Below are 22,109 nucleotides of genomic sequence, written 5' to 3'. Positions count from 1 at the left end.
CTGCTATTGAAATGCTGAAGAGGAAGTAGCATAAGGATAATGTAGTGTCTGGTGCCATTGATTTGAATAACCTGATTTTACCTAAACTCAAGTGGATGACGAGTCACTCAGTTTGTTATTCCAGCACCAGTGGAACTGAGTATCTGTGCTCGGGAGTGCAAATTGTCAAGGTATTGAGTGTTTTCTATTGCATTGCTTCAATAACCTATATCCTATTTTGCAGGAACAAAATTCTCATCTTTGGTTTGTTTGAGGAGACAGCACTTGCTGCTTTCCTTTCATATTGCCCTGGCACTGATGTTGCAATCAGGATGTTCCCACTCAAGTAAGAATTCCCATTTTTTGTTTTACTTCATGCAATAGTAATTGCTTTTAAGTTTAAAATTTCAAGCACCTTTGTGTTCAGGTTTTCTTACCGGAATTTTCTCCTCTTGTTGGTTGATATCCTCCTTGTTAATCCTTCCTTTTACTTTCTTTCAGACCAAACTGGTGGTTCTGTGCCTTTCCATACAGTCTTATCATATTTCTTTATGATGAAATGCGAAGATTCCTTATCCGTAGGAACCCTGGAGGTAATCTACAACTGTTTGTGACAGTGTATCTTAGTGTTTAGTGTAAATTTGTAAGTAATCTATTTGGGTTCATGTGCAGTCTATAACTCAAAGGCTAATGTGCCTTACTGAGACTTTGCTGTGATTTATTTCTATTTGTCCTGAGTGTCCAGACTGCTGCTTGTTGCTTGATCTCAATTCTTAACATGTGAAATTGTGTTAAATAGTTAATAGTTTTGGGGATTTATGTTCCTGCTACCCATATTAAATAAATCATTCCCCACATTGTGGTTTGGGACAGGTTTATCAGATCTACCACTTCTGGTATCGATCTGAGCCACTTAGAGTCATATAGATGTACAGCACAGAAACTGACCCTTCAGTCCAACCTGTCCATGCCAACCAGATATTCCAACCCAATCTAGTCCTACCTGCCTGCACCCGGCTCATATCCCTCCAAACCCTTCCTATTCATATACCCATCCAAATGCCTATTAAACTTTGCAATTGTACTAGCCTCTACCGCTTCCCCTAGCAGCTCATTCCATATACATACCACCCTGTGCGTGAAAACGTTGCTCCTTAGGTGTCTTTTATGTCTTTCCCCAAAATCTATGCCCTCTAGTTCTGGACTTCCCACCCCAAGGAAGAGATTTTGTCTATTTATCCAATCCATGCCCTCATGATTTTATAAACCTCTATAAGGTCACCCCTCAGGCTCTGACGCTCCAGGGAAAACAGCCCCAGCCCTTTAACCTCTCCCTATAGCTCAAATCCTCTAACCCTGGCAACATCCTTAAGTCTTTTCTGAACCCTTTCAAGATTCACAGCATCTTTCCAATAGGAAGGAGACCAGAATTTCACGTAATGTGCCAACAGTGGTTGAACCAATGTCCATTACAGCTGCAACATGACCCCCACCCCCCCCAACTCCTGTATTCAGTGCTCTGACCAATAAAGGAAAGCATACCAAACACCACCTTCACTATCCTATCGACCTGTGACTCTACTCTCAAGCAGCTTTAAACCTGCGCTCCAAAGTCTCTTTGTTCAGCAACACTCCCTAGGACCTTGCCATTAAGTGTATAAGTCCTGCTAAGATTTGCTTTCCCAAAATGCAGCACCTTGCATTTATCTGAATTAAACTCCATCTGCCACTTCTCAGCCCATTGGCCCATCTGATCAAGATCCCGTTGTAATCTGAGGTAACCTCCTTCGCTTTCCACTGTACCTCCAATTTTGGTGCCATCTGCAAACTTGTTAACTATACATCTTAAGCTCATATCCAAATCATTTATGCAAATGATGAAAAGTAGTGGACCCAGCACCGATCCTTGTGGATCTCCACTGGTCACAGGCCTCCAGTCTGAAAAACAACCCTCCACCACCAGCACCACCCTCTGTCTTCTACCTTTGAGTCAGTTCTGTATCCAAATAACTAGTTCTCCTTGCTAACCAGTCTCCCATTGGGAACCTTGTCAAAAGCCTTACTGAAGTCCATATAGATCACATCCACCGCTCTGCCTGCAGTTATTCATTAACTTCCCTGGTCTAGTGATATTAACACAGGCAAGAGAAAATTACGTCAAGTTTGCCTTCTAACTGTTGTCTGTTTAAAACCTACTTGGAAATGCGCAAATGTGGATGTTGGGTGAGAGCATGATCTGCACTGTTGTGATTGTCTGATCAAAAACAGTTCTTTCTCAAGTGGAAGAGAAAATAATTTAGGGCACCAGGATGATAAATCTTGAAAACATAAATGAGAATTGCATGATTGTGCATTACTTCACAGTCTACTTTGTTATGTACTTTGCACTGATTTTTGTTCTTTTGTTCTAGGTTGGGTGGAACAGGAAACGTATTACTAAAGAACAAATGCTAGTAAATTTCATCAGTTTGTTTGTCTGCCTTAACGATTAAACATTTACTAAAGTGCTAATTGTGGTGAATGGAGATAGACTGTTTTGTAAGAAACAAAACTGAAAACGTCAGTGGTTTTATATAAACTTTTTACAAGTATAATTTAAATAAATTGGATTATGTCAGTGTTGTGTGTACTCTTTTTGTATTTTAATTGCACAACCATTTAATATACACCAAATGCAATGGGTAATAAAACTATTTTAAATTATTTGCCTTCATTTCTTTTACTTTCAAGTATCTGTTATCAATTTTGTCCAGAAACCATAGGTACTTTGTTTTTAGATGTAACAGTATTGTTTCTGTGAAAAGGTATTGATGAATGCTATTTAGATTTCATTGGGGGTTAGAATACTAAATGGACTATAAGACAGATTTTAGCCTGTTCGCAATTCTTTTTCCTTGGGTATTGTTATGGTAATTTATTAGGTTTTAGTTGGGGTAAAAAATTGACAAATTCTATCCAGAGAAATGTGATTTATTTGGGGAGAAGGTAAGAGAATACATTTTGTAATAACCCAATGCATCTGGACAAATGGATCTTGGAGTGCATGCATTTCCCTTAAATCAAAATATAAATGACCAAGAAGCAAAGATCTCAAATAATTGAAGGGATGCTTTCAGAAATCACTATCTGATGGTGCGAGAGATAGAAAACCTCACCATGATTTGCATGTACGTGTGGTGTGCACCTGTAGTTCTGAAACTTGCAAGAATGGAAAGCAGGTTTGGGCTAGATGGGTTTTTCTGGCCAGTAAAGACTAAGATGGATCAAATGAATGTCTTCTGTACCATAAATTTCTGATCTTGTCTGGCAGAGAAGGTGCTGTACTGAAAAAAGTAATATTGTGAGCATTTTAGCAATGTGGACGTGACTGTCTTTCTGTAGTTGGGAAATGTACTGGCATTGATAACATACCTGTCTGGTTATGTTGCCTGCAGTCTTTGGACCTCCACAAATGTTCAATTAACAGCCGGTTTTGAAGCCCATCAGACTTTCAGAAATGTGAAATTATCACCTGTGCAGACCTAACTTTGGAATACATGATTTTTTTTTGGCTAAGCTTATTGAGTACTTTATAGCACCCACCTCCAGATTTAAATGTGTATGCTGGATGATGTAGCAATGATATTTGCACATTTAAATTTTCATTAATTTTCCCTCTCTTCCAACTGTCTGAAAATAAGCTCCTGATGTAACATCAGCCTGGCTTGAGGATTGGTTAGCTAACAGAAAATGGCTTGTTTTTCCTGTTTGGTAGATGTAACAAGTAGAGTAGCAATGGCTCAGTGCTGGGACCTCAGCTATTTACAACCCATATCATTGAGTTCGATGAAGAAAACAAAATGTACGGTTGCTAAATTTGGTAACCAGCATGCAGATGGGTAGGAAAGTAAGTTGTAAGAAAAGCATAAGCAGTGTGATTAAGTGAGCGGACAAATTTTTGGCAGGTAGTAAAAAGTGAGGAGATGTCAAATTGTCCATTTTGGTAGGACAGAAAGATTAACAGTATACTAATTACATAGAGACATTATAGAACTCTGCACATTGGGACCTGTATATGAATCCGTCTAAGCAGATATAGCAATTGATTAGAACAACAAGAGTATGTAACTATGCAAGTTTTGCTGCAGTTGCAGAGGGTGTGGATAACACTACATTTGGAGTGCTTTGGAGTTTTAGTCTCCTTTTAAGAAAGAATAGAATATAACTGCATTTGCAACTGTTCATTTAGTTGATTGCTGGGGTGAAGAAGTTATCAGAACAATTTGGGTCTGTATCTGCTAAGGTTCAAAAAATGAGAGGTGATCTTATTGAAACAAAAATCTTGAAGCTTGGCAGGATGGATGCTGAGAGGATGTTCCCCTTATGTGGAACATTAAAACTGGGACCATGATTTGAAATAAAGGGTTTCCATGTAGGACAGAATTTTTTTGAGATGTTAGACTCTGCTCTCTAGGGAAGAGTTTTGTAGTAGAGAGAGTGCATTTTTGGTTGACAAAGGAGTTGGGTAGAAAGAAGAGTTAAGGCTGCAATCAGATCATCAAGAGCTTATCAAGTGGCAGAGCAAGCATGAGAGACAGAATGGTTTCGTGCTGCTAATTCCCTTGTAGTCTTCTGCAATTTAATTTCCTAACCTATGAGTTCCCATGTAGTCTTACCAAACCTGAGTCTTTCCAATAATCAATTCTTGAGATATCAGATTGCTGTCAAGTGTTGAGGTACACTTTAAATTATTTTTAATAAATCTGTTTGGGCATGTTATGACACTTCCATTGCACCACAAAAGCCCATGTCCACACTATTAATAGACCTATTAGCTTGAGGGGACAGGTTGGTTGCCAGAAGAGCTCATTAAGTGTACTCTCTGCCCTATTCGTGACACACCGAGATTATTAAGCAACACTAACATGTTTTTGGGAAGTATTTAAAGCTCATCAACCTGGCTTAATTTATCAAAGGTTACAGATTAGTAGATATTGTTAATCTTGTGGATGTTTTATGTTTGGATTTGCAAAAGAAATTGACAGGGTGCCTTGCATCAGGGGCAGTATCAGAATACTGGCGTATCCTGGGGTGGATAGGGAAATGATTGAGTTAGACTAATGGGATATAATTAATCATAGTTGCTTTGTGGAGGCCAGTTGCTCCCAGAGTACAAAGGTTCCCAGGTGGACTTGTTTTTGTGATTATATAATATTCTGGATAAGCTATCCCCAATTCATGAATGTGACAACAAACTAGTGAAGATTACAACCTGATTTAGTACAGTGGGGAGAATGAGGGGTATCATTTGATAGAAATGCAATCCGATGCATGAAAAAATGGTTAATGCTGAGCTGTAAAGTCCCTTAAAAGGGAAACTGTCTGCATGCTGTAGTGCACAAATCTAAATATTCACAGCCAGCTTCAGACTGTAGCAAAAACAAAGTATATTTGTATACCTAGGAAAATGAAATACAAAATAAAGACTATGATGATGTTAGTTATTTTGGTCTCATCTAGATTATAGTCTGTGATTCCTTCCTGCAAATTGTTCAAAGGAAGGCCACAAAATTAAGGCCATGTCTGACACTTTGCAACCACCACAGTTTCAGGAATTTGGGGGACTTAATGCTTCAAGTTTAGACTTCAGGACTTAATTTAATTGATCAAACAGCTAAGACTAGTCTGGATAACATGAATGGATTATTTGAAGGAGTTGAAAAAGAGAGGAACTTATGAACAAGCTGTGTAAACAAATTGTGATTTATTAATTAATTTTCCTATGTATTGTTGACCTTTGGAACAATTTACTGCTTGTTCAGGAGTTGCAGATTTCCAAGAAACATTCAGTAGGGAGCTGAGCACATTGGGAGGTTTAGTAATATATTGTGTGGTCATTATTATCTCTCATTTTCAATAAACTTTGGGGTGGAGTTGGTAAATTTCTCAGAAGTCTTGTCCCTGAATTGACAAACAGCTTTGATTTTCGAAAGAAGTTCCCAAAAGTCCACATTACTAGTGTAAACTGACTAGCTAATTATATATGCAAATATATTTACATGGCTTTTTTCATTGGTTGAATGGTTACTTTTGTATTGAAGCAATTCATGTCAATAGGCAGCAAGCCCCAGATAATTGAGCATGGGCTTGTAAGTGGCAATTGACATTGCGTGGGACTTGAATGGCATAAATGACCATTTCCAGCAGAGAGCATGTGGTCATCATGCTTTGTCATTAACTGACATTACCATTATTGTGGTTCTGTTCGCTGAGCTGGGAATTTGTGTTGCAGACATTTCGTCCCCTGTCTAGGTGACATCCTCAGTGCTTTGAATCTGCCGCTTCCGGTTGTCAGTTCCAGCTGTCTGCTGCAGTTGTCGGTATATTGGGTCCAGGTCGATGTGCTTATTGATTGAATCTGCACATCAACCTGGACCCAATATACCGACCACTGCAGCGGACAGCTGGAAGAGGCAGATTCAAACCACTACAAATGCCGGAGGAAAGATCTCAGAAGCGCTTCACAGGAGGCTCCCAAGCACTGAGGATGTCACCTAGACAGGGGACGTAACGTCTACAACACAAATTCCCAGCTCGGCGAACAGAACCACAACAACGAGCACCCGGGCTACAAATCTTCTCCCAGACTTTGACATTACCATGGCTGACTCTATCAACACCATGAGGATTGCAATTGATTAAAAACTGAACTGCACTAGTAATATAAATACTGGGACTACAAGATTGGGTCAAATGCTGGCAATTCTGTGGCAATGATTTAACTTTATCTCCAAGGTACAAGTCAGGAGTGTGATGTAACATTTTCCATTTGCCTAAATGAATGCTGTTTCACTCCTGCTTGACACCATCCAGGGCAGGACACCAAACTTGATTGACACCATATCAATCACTTTTAACAGTTGTTCCCTTCTTCAGTGGTCAGTCTCAGCAGTGCACACCATTTATAAAGGTCATATGTGGGCTCCTTCCAATTCTTTGGGATGGGGTGGGACACTTGATCTTTTTGCACTACAAGTTGGCATGTGGTTTAGATATCCAACCCTTCCTGCAAACAACTCTTAATTTTCAACGAACCAATGTGTCTTTACCTAAAGTTTGTAATTTGTAGGAAGCCTACGGGTAGAACAGATCATTCTTTTCACTATACGTGTGTGTGTGTGTGTGTGTTCATAGTCCTTGAAGGCCACAGCACAGATGGATAGAATAGATGTACAGCACAGAAACAGACCCTTTGGTCCAACTCATTCACAGCACCCAGATATCCCAAACCAATCTAGCCCCACTTGACCCATATCCCTCTTCAACCCTTTTAAATGTTGTAATTGTAATCTGGCAGTGCATTCCTTACATGCACCAACATCTGCCTGAAAAAGTTGCCTCTTCGGTATCTTTTAAATTTTTTTTCCCTCTCACCCTAAACCTATGTCTTCTAGTTTTGGAGTCCTCCACCCCAGGGAAAAGAACTTGTCTGTTTACCCTATCCATGTCCCTCATGATTTTATAAGACTATAAGGTTACCCTTCAGTCTCAGACACTCCAAGGAAGACCGCCCCAGCCTATTCAGCCTCTCCCTATAGCTCAAACCCTGGCAACCTCCTTGTAAATCTTAAGAATGCATATGTGATTCTTGTCTTCATTTGTTGAAGCATAGATACAAGAGGTGGGAGGTTGCAATGAAGCTATATAGGAGGTTGGTAGGCCACAGCTTGTACTGTGTGTCGTTGTCACCACATCACAAGAAGGATTTGATAGCATTGGAGAGGGTGCAGAGGAGATTCATCAGGATGTTAGCTATGTTGGAAAGGTCAGAGAGACTAGACAGGCAGGGGTTGTGTTCCATAGAGATTGAAGGGTTCAAATTTATGGCAGGCATTGATAGGATCCATAGGAATAAATATGTTTCACACTTTGGTAAACTGATAGGGGATATATATTTAATCTTAAGATGATGATTTGGTAAGGATTTAAAGAGATTTTTTTCACCCAGAGCTGGAACCCAATGCCTGAAAGGGTGGTAGAGGTGGGAGAATTAGATGATCACTCAAAATCCCATAGCATATAAGTCTATAGACCAAATACTGCGAAATGGCAATCGAATAGATAAGTGCAAAGACCAGCATAGACTCTGGCTGTAGGGCCTATTTTCATGCTGTAATATTGTGGCTCTATTTCAGCTTGTTATTAGTTATCCTAATGTAATCAGTTTTGATTGATTTAGGTGATTGGATATTAGCATTTAATGGAATATTCTTTGTTTAAGCAGTAAATGTATGTAAACCAAAACAGGATACTGGAAATACACAGAGAGAAAGTGAGGACTACAGATGCTGGAGATCAGAGCTGAAAATGTGTTGCTGGAAAAGCGCAGCAGGTCAGGCAGCATCCAAGGAGCAGGAGAATCGACGTTTCAGGCATGAGCCCTTCTTCAGGAAGAAGGGCTCATGGCCGAAACATCAATTCTCCTACTCCTTGGATGCTGCCTGACCTGTGCTTTTCCAGCAACACATTTTCAGCACTGGAAATACACAGCAAACCTGGCAGCATCTGTGGAGTGGAACAGTTGACATTTCAGTCTGTGACCTTTCATGATGTAGTTATTGACCTAAAACTGTTTCTGCTTCTCAATCTGTTTCTAGATCTGCATATTTTAGGCATTTACTGTGTGTTTTTTTAATTTTTCAACATCTGTAATACATTCCTTTTATATCAAAACAATGATTCACAGTAGATTCATGTGGTTCACTAGCCCTGCACCAGTTGGAATAAAATAAAGTATCCGCTACATTAGTCTGGGAAAATCATTCTTTCATTGTGGATCACTGCTGAATGTGTGAAATCTGGAATTCAAATGATTTCAGACAAATTACTTAATTGGAACAAGACAGGCAGAAATATGCATTAATTATTTGACAAGGACAAAGGGAACTTGAGAGTATATCTGCTCCAAGCTATAGATGAAATGTATTCAAACAAAACCATTGATATTCATGCATTTGAAATGAAAGGTTTCACTTTCTTCTGTCTAACAAAAGACTTTTATGTTCAAACAGATTGGTATATTCTCATTCTAACTTTGAGAATAAATTATAGCTGTTGGAAATCCAAACCAAGCCATGATAAATACCCAGTGAAGACTAGAGTGTAGGAAACCCTCCACTAGTTTCTGCTGCCTGCATTCTAAGTTCTGCTCACCCTCTCATATACATTTGCTGACCTACTTTGGCAACTGATGAAGCTTCAATTTTAAAATTCTTGTCTTTGTTTTCAATAACCATCCCTATCTGTGTAATTTCCTGCAGACCTACAAGCCTTCAAAATATCTGTGCTCAATCTCTTGATTTTTCCTCATTTTAATCATTTTGTTTTGGTAGCTGTGCCTTAATTTTCTCCCATACCTCTGCCTTGCTACCTCTTATCTTTAAAATGCTCCTTAAAACTTTATTCAGAAAGTGTTCGGACAGCTGCCTTTGGTGAATTGATGTCAAATTTTGTTTGATAATGTTCTACTAAATGCCATGGAATGTTTTATTATGTTGAAGGCAGTTATCAATTGCAACACTATTTGGGGAAAAAAGGAGGAAAAGCATGTGAAAAAGTAATAGAATGACTTAAAATGCTGAATTGGGATTTGCAAATTGTAGAAATAATATTTCCATAAGACAATTTGACTCCTCTGATTTATGCTGAAAATGTGTTGCTGGAAAAGCTTGGCAGGTCAGGCAGCATCCAAGGAGCAGGAGAATCGACGTTTCGGGCATCAGCCCTTCTTCCTGAAGAAGGGCTCATGCCTGAAACATCGATTCTCCTGCTCCTTGGATGCTGCCTGACCTGCTGCGCTTTTCCAGCAACACATTATTCAGTTCTGAACTCCAGCATCTGCAGTCCTCACTTTCTCCTCTGATTTATGCCAGAATGGAAGCTGATCTTACCTGAGGAATACAGCTAGCTGCCCTTTATAGTGGGGTAAATGGACTAATATTGAATTTGATTTTGGGGGGGGGGGGGTTTCTGGCAACCATCATTGGTGTGATAATGAAAGAATTAGTCCTGAATCTTCGAAAATCGAAACTCATTTCACCTTGTGATACCCTTCATCTTCCTTAAATTGCAATGCTCCTGATCTGTTTTGGAGTGTATGTGTGTTTATGCACACACACACACAGTGACCAGTACTTCCAACACATTGATATGCTTTTTAAAAGTTTATATGTTTTAAAGAAAAATAAACCAATTAATTTGATAGATAAAAATTTGCTTTTGTTTTCTCATGGGAAAATGCTTCTGCATTAAGTTTGGGAGTAATGTAACATTATTTTCTAGCAGATGGTGAGCAGACCTGGTCAGGAAATCATATTTACATTTGAATTTAATATTTAGATATAGTTTCCTTAATTTTTTAATATCCCTTTAGTGAATTTTAATTAAATGAGATTTGTCTTTTTCATGAAGAAAAATTTGAATTGTGTACTGACCGTTTGAAGAAACACAGCAGGAAATTAAATATCTGTTGGTAAACAACTAGTTAGAGACTAAATCAGGTCAAGTGGTGTGTAATTACAGGAGAATTTTATTCTAATCATTTTGGCAGATCCCAGGAAGGTGACAGCTGAGCAGGTTGCATGTTTCATATTCAGAGTATACTTTCTGCACAGGTTCTCATTGAAAAAAATCAATTAAATTAAAATCCATTAAGAGAAAAATGTTAATGAAGAAGGAAGAGTGTCTCAAAGCTATGGGTTCCCATGTAAGAAGCCTTCTGATGAAGGGTTATTGGACTTGAAATATTAACTCTTTCTCTACCAATGCTGCCAGAGCTGCTGAGGTTCTCCAGCACTTGCTATTTTTATTACCAGCATCCACTGTTTTTTTTTCCACTTTGTTTTCATGGCGCGTGGGTCTTAGTTACTTTGGTGAATGGTTTTTAAGAAAAGGTCAGCATGTTCTTCCAGCTCATGATCTTACTCAGTATGTGTCGGAGAGCAGCTGACTGTAAACTGCCTGGAATAATTCTTAAGACTGTGGAATTTATGACAGGGGAGTAAACATTGAAAAGTTTTATTTAGCTTGCTTCTGGTCAGAATGATCAAGGATTTGTTTGAGATTAGATTATCCAGAGAATAAAATATTTTAGAACAACTTTGTAGGAAACCTGACTGGAGTCAGAAGAAAATATACAGCAAACCTTTTCTTGACCAACATCTGTGAGACCAGGAGTGTATCAGTTGATAAATATTTTGATTGATCAAAGAGGTCCACATTAATCAATGTAAAAGTACACTAAGTAATAGAGACATAATGCAGAGGTAAACACATCACTGTTATACCTTAAATAATGCAATTTTGCCCTAAATAAAATTTACTGACAGGGAGCTCTCTCACTTGCACCCTCAAGTGACTACTCTGACATCATGGAGATCGCAATAACATAATAAACTTCAGTATTTGATCTATGTAATTTTTGCCAGCTTATTGAGAGTGCCAGTTTATAAGAGGCCGGTTAAAATAAAGTTTGCTGTATTTCCCTTCTGGGAAGGATATAGGCCAGATCAGGGAAAGCTCCGTTACGTTTAGCTTGTGAAACTTCCATTTGGTTAGAAATAGACAGATTATTAAAAGACTTAGAAAGTCTTAAACTTAATTTTATGCAACTTCATGTAAGAAGAAGTTACAGTTCATAGGAGAAATTGGGGAGAAAAAGTTTGGTTAAGATTAAAGATTGATTATGGAAGGGCACTTTCTCTGGATTTGATTTGTTGTACAGTGATGGCGATGAGATATTGCAGGTTTAAGACCTTTCAAACTGTTCTATTTTTAGATTGCTTAGTTTGTTTTGTTCTCTTTTTATCTTTTATGTAATAAAATCTACAACCTTGTGTGCCTATGTTTCAGTGAACTACCATCAGATTAAATTAACAAAAAGATATGATATACCAGGCCATATTTCAATATGAGATCTCACTTGTCCTGTCCTACCATCAGCTGGGACCATAACTTTACCCAATGAAGGTTACGAGAATAAGAGGTAATTCCAATGAAACAGATACAATTCTCAAGAGGCTCGACAGGGTGGGTAGTGAGGTGATGTTTTACTTCATGGGGAAGGCTAGAACAATGAGGCACAGTTTTAAAATAAGTTTTATGGCACATTTGCATGAATCTCAGGCACTGAACATTTAAGATGATTGAAAGATATCACAAAATATGATACTGAAATATCTCCATTTACTCTATGTACATTCACTTGTTAGGTAGCTAGTCAGATGGTTGGACAGTCAGTTGACTATGTAATATCGTATCACCTATTTTATTAACTTAAGCACATAGTCTCAAACTTACTGTAGGTTATGTTAGTGTACATAGTTCCACATTAACATCCAAATAGCTGGCTCAGTTGTATCCTGATTCTCTATGCTATACATTATGAAGGCTAACTAATGGAAAACTACAAAATGCACATGGTACCAATAAATAGGTACTAAAAGGTAATGACTACACTCATTCATTAGAAACTGTCAACAGCAAATTGATACTGGAAGCTAGAAAGCAGATTATACCAGCGGCAGTTGCAGTAAGTTATTTTTCTAACAGTCACCTGTTTGAGGTTAGAGCTAAAGTTAATCATCAAGACTAAAGTACTATAACCAACGCATTTGCTGAAGCAAGAAATAATAGACACTCTTTTAAAAAGTTACTAAATGTCTTATGGAAATTATATTTTCCTTCAAAGCATGTATAAAAGTGGTCAGTCAACCATGTTGGCAAAGGAATTCAATTAGTCATAGAAATGTACAGCACAGAAACACACCCTTTGGTCCAACTCGACCAGGCTGACCAGATATCCCAACCTAATCTGGTCCTATTTTCCAGCATTTGGCCATATCGCTCTCAAAATCCTTCCTATTCATATACCCATCCACATCCTTTTTAAATGTTGTAGTTGTACCAGCTTCCACCACTTTCTCTGGCAGCTTATTCCACACAAGCACCACCCTGTGCGTGAAAAGGTCGCCCCTTAGATCCCTTTTAAATTTTTCCCCTTTCTCCCAAAACCCATGCGTTATAGTTGTGGACTCCCCCACCCCATTGTTGTATAAGATTTTTAAAAAGCTTATAAAATTCCCAGCAATCGTGTCAAATCTGATGATTGAGGTGTTTTCAGAATACAGCAAAAGGTAGATCATGAAACTGAGAGGAAAGTTTATAAAATTGGATGCAATCTAGCAGAAATAACTGTAAAAGCTTGCATATGTACATAAAAAGGAAACATTTCAAAGATGAACATGGGTCCATTACAGCAGAATCTGCAGAATTTATGATGAGGCATTGAGAAATGGCAAAAAAAGCTAAAATATTACTTTGTGTCTATTTTCTCCAAAACACAATAAACTTCCTGGAATTGTAGATCTAAGTCATAGAGTCATAGAGATGTTTAACATGGAAACAGACCCTTCAGTCCAACCTGTCCATGCCGACCAGATAGCCTAACCCAATCTAGTCCCACCTGCCAGCACCTGGCCCATATCCCTCCAAACCCTTCCTATTCATATACCCATCCAAATGCCTCTTAAATGTTGCAATTGTACCAGCCTCCACCACCACATTCTCTGGCAGCTCATTCCATACACGTACCACCCTCTGCATGAAAAAGTTGCCCCTTAGGTCTCTTTTATATCTTTCCCCTCTCACCCTAAACCTATGCCCTCTAGTTCTGGACTCCCTGACCCGAGGGAAAAGACTTTGTCTATTTATCCTATCCATGCCTCTCATAACTTTGTAAACCTCTATAATTTCACTCCTCAGTCTCCGGCTCTCCAGGGAAAACAGCCCCAGCCTGTTCAGCCTGTCCCTATAGCTCAAATCCTCCAATCCTGGCAACATCCTTATAAGTCTTTTCTGAACCCTTTCAAGTTTCACAGCACCTTTCCAATAGGAAGGAGACCAGATTGCACACAATATTCCAACAGTGGCCTAACCAATGTCCTGTACAGCCACAACATGACCTCCCAACTCCTGTACTCAATACTCTGACCAATAAAGGAAAGCATACTAAATGCCTTCTTCACTATCCTATCTACCTGCGACTCCACTTTCAAGGAGCTATGAACCTGCACTCCAAGGTCTCTTTGTTCAGCAACACGCCCTAGGACCTTACCATTAAGTGTAGAAGTCCTGCTAAAATTTGCTTTCCCAAAATGCAGCACCTTGCATTTATCTGAATTAAACTCCATCTGCCACTTTTCAGTCCATTGGCCCATCTGGTCCAGATCACCTTGTAATCTGAGGTAACCCGCTTCACTGTCCACAACACCTGCAATTTTGGTGTTTTTGAAAACTAAGTGACTAGGGAAAATGAATAATTAAAGGAAAACGGCGTAAATAAGAAGGTTGCATTGGTTGGAGTTTGATAAGTCCCCAAGATTTGAAACCTGACATCCCAGAGCATTGAAGGAAGTGTCAATAGTCAATGCATTGGTTATCAATTCCAAAATTAATCAATTCCAAAATTCTACAGATTCTGGAATAATTCCTGTAGACTAGAAACTAGCAGAAGTTACCCATTATTCAAGATGGGAGTAAGAGAGAAAACCAGGAACTACAAACCTGTTAGCCTTACATCTGTATTAATACTGGTAGGATCAATTTTAAACGCTGTGATCAATGGACACTTGGATAATGATAATTCTGACTGGGTATGGTCAGGATGAATTGGCAAAGGAGAAATCATATTTGATGAATGAATTGGAGTTTTTTGAAGATATTACCACAAAATTGATAAAAGAGGGTCAATGAATGTAGGCTCTTGATAAGGTCCCCCAAAGGAGATTGACTAGAAATATTAAAACCCATGGGATAGAATGTAATTTGTTAGTATGAATAAAGGATTGACTAACACACATAAAACAGAGAACAGAGAATATTCTTGCTTTGACAGGCTGGGACTAATGGGCTATGACAAGGAGAAGTACTTGAGCTCTGGCTATCTACAATACATACATATCAAGGATTTTGATGTGGGGACCGACTATAATATATCCAAATTTGTGAATAGTATACAACTAAGTATGTTATGGAGAAGATGTAAAATAGTATCAGGAGGATTTAGATAGGCTTAGCAAGTGATAAAGAACATGGCAGAAGAATATGGTGTGGAGAAATGTTAGTTTATCAGGTTTACTAGGAGGAACAGTTTGCAGAATACTTTTTAAAGAGTAAACATTTGGATAAACAAAGGGACTTAGGTGGCCTTGCCAATAGGCCACTGAAGATTAACATACAGGTTCAGCAAGGTATTAGGAAGGCTAATGGAATGTTAGCCTTTACTGCAAGAGGATTTGAGTACAGGGATAGCAAAATCTTGCTTCAGCTGTACAGAAGTTTGGTTAGACTGTACCCAGAGTACTGTGCAACTTTTGGTTTCTGTGGCACAAGAAGGATATTATTGCCATGGAGTGAATGCAGCAGAGGTTCACCAGACATGTTGCTGGGATGTCAGGACTGTCCTATGAAGAAAGATGGAGAATGCTGTGCCTGCATTTTCAAGAATTTTGAAGAATGAGAAGCGATCCTATTGAAACCCATTAAATGCAGGTAAAACGTTGCCCTGATTAGGAAGTCCAGAACCAGGGAACACTCTTAAAAATAAGGGGAATGCTATTTAGGAATGAGATGAGGACAAATTTCTTTACTTGAAGGTTGTGAATCTTTGTAATTCTCTACCACAGAGCCTGTGAAAACTCTATGTTTTAGTACAAGTTCAAAGTACATATTGATATATTTCTGATTACTGTTGGCATAAAGAGTTATGGGGACAGTGGGAGTAAAAGGCAGTGAAGTATTTGATCAGCTATGATCTTACTTAATGCCGGAACAGGCCCGATAGGCTGAATGGCCTAATCCTGTTCCTAAACATTTGTGAGTACAATCTCTCAAAAAAAGACAAAATGTCAAAGTTGATTTGATTTTAAAAAGGCAATTTAAAAGATGCTGAAAGGACAGCTCCAAACTAATAAAGTGATATGCAAGGATGCTGGGAATTTGTTTCCGTTAGTCGGGGAGACTAGGACCTGTGGGCCTTAGAATTAGAGAGGGTCAATTTAGAATGGAAATCAGGAGACATTTCTTTAGCCAGAGTATGGTGGGCCTGTGGAATTTTGTTTTTAATTTATGCTTTTATGGGATGTGAGTGTCGCTGACAAGACCAACATTTATTGTCATGCCTAATTTGTCCTTGAACTGAGCAGGCACTTGAAAGTTAACCTTATTAACTGTGTACCTGGGGTCAGATATACGGAGGGTAAGGATGGTATCTGTGTCTAGGTAAATGAAGCAGAGGGGTTTTTAGAAGAATTGGCCTCAGAACATTCACCTGGCACTCTCGATTACCAAGTGACATAGTCACTACACCAGTATTTCTCTACCATTTTCTTGATTAACAAGGGAATCGAAGGTTATGCAGGCAGGTGGGAATGAAGAGCTAAGGCCATAATCAAATCAGCCACAGTCTTTCTAAATGGTGGAGTCATTTGGAGGAGGCAAATGGCAGACACCTCCTTCTGTCTCATGTTTTTACGTTCTAGAATTTCAAAATGGAATAGAGTTGCTGCATGCAGACTGGAGGCCAGCAGACTCCTGCATTTTCTGATATTTGTTATGGCAGAGAAACTGGATTTTCTGTCACAGAAAATAATTCCATTCAAGGCTGTGCTTAAACATCCACTAGTTTTATATGACGACTCAGGATCAATGTATTCTTGACCATGGAAATATGCAATGTTGCAAATATTGAGGACTTGACAGTCAGGCACATAGTACAAGGACAGTAAAACATGCATATTAATTACTTTTTAAATATAATAAATGTTTTGAACACTAAGTACTTTAGTACTTCTGGGATAAATAGTTTTTAGATTGTAACAACATCCCCTTAAAGCAATTCCCATTTTACAATAAATAATTTATGCAAAATGTAGATGTTAAAACTAGAAATATAAAATGCTATCAGCCTGTTTTGCTAAACAGTAACTATCCACAGAATTATTTTTTCTAAAGCAATTTCCTTTCAGTAATTGATTACATTTCTCTCTCCAAAATGCATCATTCATTTGAACAAAACCTAATAATTGGATGTATGCTTAGCATTATTGCATAGTCATGGCTTGAACTTTAAAAACTAGTTACCTTTGAAATAAGTCATCAGCTCAAACCTTCATATATCACATTTATTGCTTTCCAAACTTTATTTCACACCCCATTGTGGCAAGTGCCCAATCATTCGCTTTGTTTAAATGCTGTTCTCACTAAACTTGTTCTGTTCAAAACTGAGTTAATTGAAAGTTTCAGTACCCTGGAATGTGTTAATTGATGCCTGTAAAATGGCAGAGATTACATCTTGATTTAGTGCTCTGGACACTGTTTCCTTGGTGAGAATTCCTAAAGAACTTCACAACAACCTATGAAGCACTTTCAAAGCTGCTGGTTTATGAAACTACCTTTCTCAATATCTCCACCATGTTATCACCATCTCAATCTCAAAAAATGTGGATCCTTTATATTAACCCTGAAGTTAGCCCCTAACCTCTGCCTCTCCCTTCTGCTAAGTACTGCCTTTTGTTTCACCTTACATAAAGCCCATTGTCTGAGAGTAGCCACAGTTAATAACTTTTGGACTACCTGGGACACTACATGAAGAGAGAAAGCCCATTGAGGATTATTTTTAATATCTTTTTAATATAAAAATAGAATTGTAATATCTTTCCAATTTTCTGGGTTACAAGAAATATATATGTTTCTCTATTATAAAGAATATTCAAAAGGTATCAACTCACTATAAAAATAGAACAACTAAATTTATAAATGAGAAGAATTTTAACTCATCCAATGAAAGAAACAAAACTGGAAGTACCAGAAGTATATTTGTTTAAAATGTCCTGTAACATTGAATTTAACACATAGTTCTTATATGCAAAAATGATTAGTAAAATTAATATGACCTACCATAAAACGTTTCAAGTTGGTTGCAACAAAGCTGCATATTAATGCTGGATTGGAATATATTTTAGGCATTTTAAAATTTTAAATTATGTTCAAGATCTCTGATACAAAGAACTACAAAGATCTGTAGAAACTTGGTTTAAGTGAACAGGAGATTTTGACCTTCAAAAACATATAAAGGAACAGAAAGTAGTCATTTTTGGGAAAGGTAGATGATTGGCTAAATTTTTATGTTAAAGCCCAAATGCTTCAATTCATAGGACTTAACGTACCATAAAAAAGGTCATAACCTGTGAGCTACATCTTAGCCTCTTAGGCATTTGGTGTGTATTTCTCATGGGCTATTTTGTAGTATTTGTGGCGTAAAGAATGCCATCATAATTATTCTTTCCTTGACTGGGTGTAAGGGTCTAATTTGCTTATTGTGGTATTGGAGCATCCACTCATGATTCTTAACAAGAAGAGGCACTTGTTTAGTTTGTTGCATAATAGCAATTGGGTACAGGTTACATTACCTAGTTAGACATTGTCACTGATGTTGTTGGGAGACATAGATGACACAGCTGCCTCCTTCAAGATCCAGAGCAATTCTTCCAAAGTCTCCATTCAAGTCCTTATTAGAATATGAGATTGGGTGGAGCTTAATGCAGTTTCCAATTTAACCTTTTTAGAACCATTACCATAATCGAAAGTCTCTCATCCAGCTTTCTTCCAACAGCTTGCATTTATACATTTACGTATGTAACCACATTTACCATTAACCCATTTTTGTTATATTCATTCAGATTAATGTCCTATGATTTCTTTCTTAATAATGAACTTTAGCATTTCCCAACTACAGATGTTGGGCTCACGTTTGGACTATAGTTTCCTGTTTTCTGTCTCCTTCCTTTCTTGAACACAGACAACACATTTGCAGTTTTCCAAACTGTTGGAACTCTCTGAATCCGTGGGTTCTGTAGTTTTTTGATATTATTGATACTGCAATGCCTCCATTATCTCTGAAGCCACTTCCTTTAAACGTCTTGGATGCAAGCCATGAGGTCCTCATGACTTGTTGCCTTTGGAGCCATTAGTTTGTCAAAACCTCTGTCTTTTGTGAATAATACCGTTACAAGGTCTTTTCTTCCATCAACACCTTGCCCATCCACTATCCCATAAGGCTTTCAATCTGTCTCATTATACAGAGTTGAATTAAAGGGTGATTTGGTAAGTGGTGAAGTTGTAACGGGACTAATATGAAAGAATAGTGTTGAGTATGGAGCATGGCCCAAGATGTTGATCACTGTGGTCTATGATGGAGTGCCAGAAGCACAAGCAGCAAGCTGCAGTCACTGAGTGCCTGCTCTGACATTAATGTAAGGAATTGTTATTGTCTGGTTCTCAGGTGGGAGAATGGGAAATTCCTTATTGCTCATCTCTCCCCATTATCCAACTTACACATGAATGCTAACATATTCAGGAGCTGGGAAGATTCCATTCCTGGTCTATGCAGTTTGATCTAATCTTAGGGCTGCAATTTCCTATTTGCACTTAAGGTGTTGTGGCGAGTGAGGTTGATGGTCTACACAACCAGAGTCATAGATGTCTACACTATAGAAAATGGCCATTCAACTCATCAAGTCTGCACCAGTCAAAAACAACCACCTAACTATTCTAATCCCATTTTCCAGCATTTGAGTGGAAATGTCTCGTGTGATCTCCCCTTCACGTTAATTGTGAGCATGTTTCTCAGAAAGTGTCGTGGTGAGTTAAGCAGATGTGTGCACCTGTCTCACTTCTACACCACTGGCACTAAACGTAAAGCTGCAAGGCATTTCAGACATGACAAGGCAGAAATGGTCCCTCAAACAATGGTGTTTGAGATAAATCACCAAGAACTTGTCCCAGCAGAAAAGATAACTCACACCATGCTTCCAGGACAGAGATCCAGAGATGCTGTGGACAGGATGGTGGGGAGGTCAATCCACTTCCCAGCAGATGCCACCAGAGACAAGGTGCTTGGACAGTGCAGTGTCTCAAATGAACGGTATGCCCAGCATTGCCGCTGCATGATCCATCAATCATCTTATGCATCCCACAAAGAAAATTGGAAACATCTCTATATTACTTCAGACTGACAGGGTCTACTGTCAGTCTCACTCTGCCACTGTAGAATTCATCTCGTGGAGTACCACTCTCAGTTTCACAAGTAACATGTCCACTCAAAGACTCTCATCCTTCCAAACTACTAACCCCTCCTGTTCCTAGTGCATCCTACGCACATATTTGGTACACTTCACTAACTCTCCTGCACATGCATGATCTTCAACTGCTCTTAGATCCACTTCCTTTGTACTCAATCAGTCCCTTTGTCTCACTGCAGGACAAACTGACAACTGGAATAAAGGCTCCAGGGCTGGCAGTGGGGATTGGGTATTGGGGAGGAGGGTATGAGAATTGTGAGGGTACCGGGAAATAGAGAAGGCATGTCAGAAAGGCAAGGTTACATTGATCATGGGTGACTTCAATATGCAGGTGGACTGGGTAAATAATGTTGCTAGTGGATCTAAAGAAAGGGAATTCATGGAATGCTTACAGGATGGCTTTTTGGAACAGCTTGTCATGGAGCCCACAAGAGAGCAGGCTATTCTGGACCTAGTGCTTTGCAATGAACCAGACTCTATAAAAGATCTTAAAGTAAGGGAACCCTTAGGAAGTAGCGACCATAATATGGTAGAGTTCAGTCTGGAGTTTGAAAGGGAGAAGGCAAAATCTGATGTAATGGTGTTACAGTTGAATAAAGGTAATTATGAGGGCATGAGAGAGGAACTGACTAAAATAGACTGGAAGCAGAGGCTAACCGGGAAGACACTAGAGCAAAAATGGCAGGAGTTTGTAGGTATAATTGAGGACACTGTACAGAGGTTCATTCCCAAGAAAAGAAAGATTAACCGGGGAGGGATTAGACAACCTTGGCTGACAAAGGAAGTCAGGAAATGTATTAAAGAAAAAGAGAGATCCTATAAAGTGGCTAAGAACAGTGGGAAATCAGAAGATTGGGAAGGATACAAAAGCCAACAGAGGATAACAAAGAGTGTAATAAGAAATGAGAGGATCAAATATGAAGGTAGGCTAGCCAGTAATATTAGAAATAATAGTAAAAGTTTCTTTCAGTACATAAGAAACAAACGACAGGCAAAAGTAGACATTGGGCCACTTCAAACTGATGCAGGGAGCCTAGTGATGGGAGATAAGGAAATAGCAGGAGAACTTAACAAGTACTTTGCATCAGTTTTCACAGTGGAAGACATGAGTAATATCCCAAAAATTAAAGGGTGTCACGGGGCTGAGTTGAGTATGGTTGCCATTACGAAAGAGATAGTGCTAGAAAAGTTAAAAAGTCTTAAAATTGATAAATCTCCTGGCCCCGATGGGATACACCCTAGAGTTCTGAGAGAGGTTGCTGAGGAAATAGCAGAGGCATTGGTTGAGATCTTTCAAGAGTCACTGGAGTCAGGAAAGGTCCCGGATGATTGGAAGATGGCTGTAGTAACCCTCTTGTTCAAGAAAGGATCAAGGCAAAAGATGGAAAATTATAGGCCAATCAGCTTAACCTCGGTTGTTGGTAAAATTCTAGAATCCATCATTAAGGATGAGGTTTCTAAATTCTTGGAAGAGCAGAGTCTGATTAGAACAAGTCAACATGGATTTAGTAAAGGGAGGTCATGCCTGACAAACCTGTTGGAATTTTTTGAAGAGGTAACAAGTAGGTTAGACCAGGAAAACCCAGTGGATGTGGTCTATCTAGACTTTCAAAAGGCCTTTGATAAGGTGCCACACGGGAGGCTGCTGAGCAAGGTGAGGGCCCATGGTGTTCGAGGTGAGCTGCTGGGATGGATTGAGGATTGGCTGTCTAACAGAAGGCAGAGAGTTGGGATAAAAGGTTCTTTTTCAGAATGGCAGCCGGTGACGAGCGGTGTCCCGCAGGGTTCGGTGCTGGGGCCACAGCTGTTCGCATTATATATTAATGATTTGGATGAGGGAACCGGGGGCATTCTAGCGAAGTTTGCCGATGATATGAAGTTAGGTGGACAGGCAGGTAGTACTGAGGAAGTGGGGAGGCTACAGAAGGATCTAGACAGGTTGGGAGAGTGGTC

At 38.9% G+C, this 22,109-nt stretch overlaps 1 protein-coding gene across 1 annotated transcript in view; it reads left to right on the top strand.

Annotated features, from left to right (window-relative positions):
• Window positions 1-2,682, top strand: part of LOC140486284 (sodium/potassium-transporting ATPase subunit alpha) — a 41,984-nt gene extending 39,302 nt beyond the window's left edge. The window contains exons 21-23 of the mRNA XM_072585211.1: window positions 224-325; window positions 481-572; window positions 2,391-2,682. Coding sequence (XP_072441312.1) covers window positions 224-325; window positions 481-572; window positions 2,391-2,419 — 223 coding nt within the window. The 3' untranslated portion in view covers window positions 2,420-2,682. The remainder of the gene's footprint in view (window positions 1-223; window positions 326-480; window positions 573-2,390) is intronic.
• Window positions 2,683-22,109: the final 19,427 nt, after the last annotated feature.

Source organism: Chiloscyllium punctatum, chromosome 15 (assembly GCF_047496795.1).
Source record: "Chiloscyllium punctatum isolate Juve2018m chromosome 15, sChiPun1.3, whole genome shotgun sequence".
Classification (NCBI taxonomy): domain Eukaryota; kingdom Metazoa; phylum Chordata; class Chondrichthyes; order Orectolobiformes; family Hemiscylliidae; genus Chiloscyllium; species Chiloscyllium punctatum.
The sequence above is the reverse complement of the archived record's forward strand: the minus strand, read 5'-3'. Positions and strand labels throughout refer to the sequence as shown.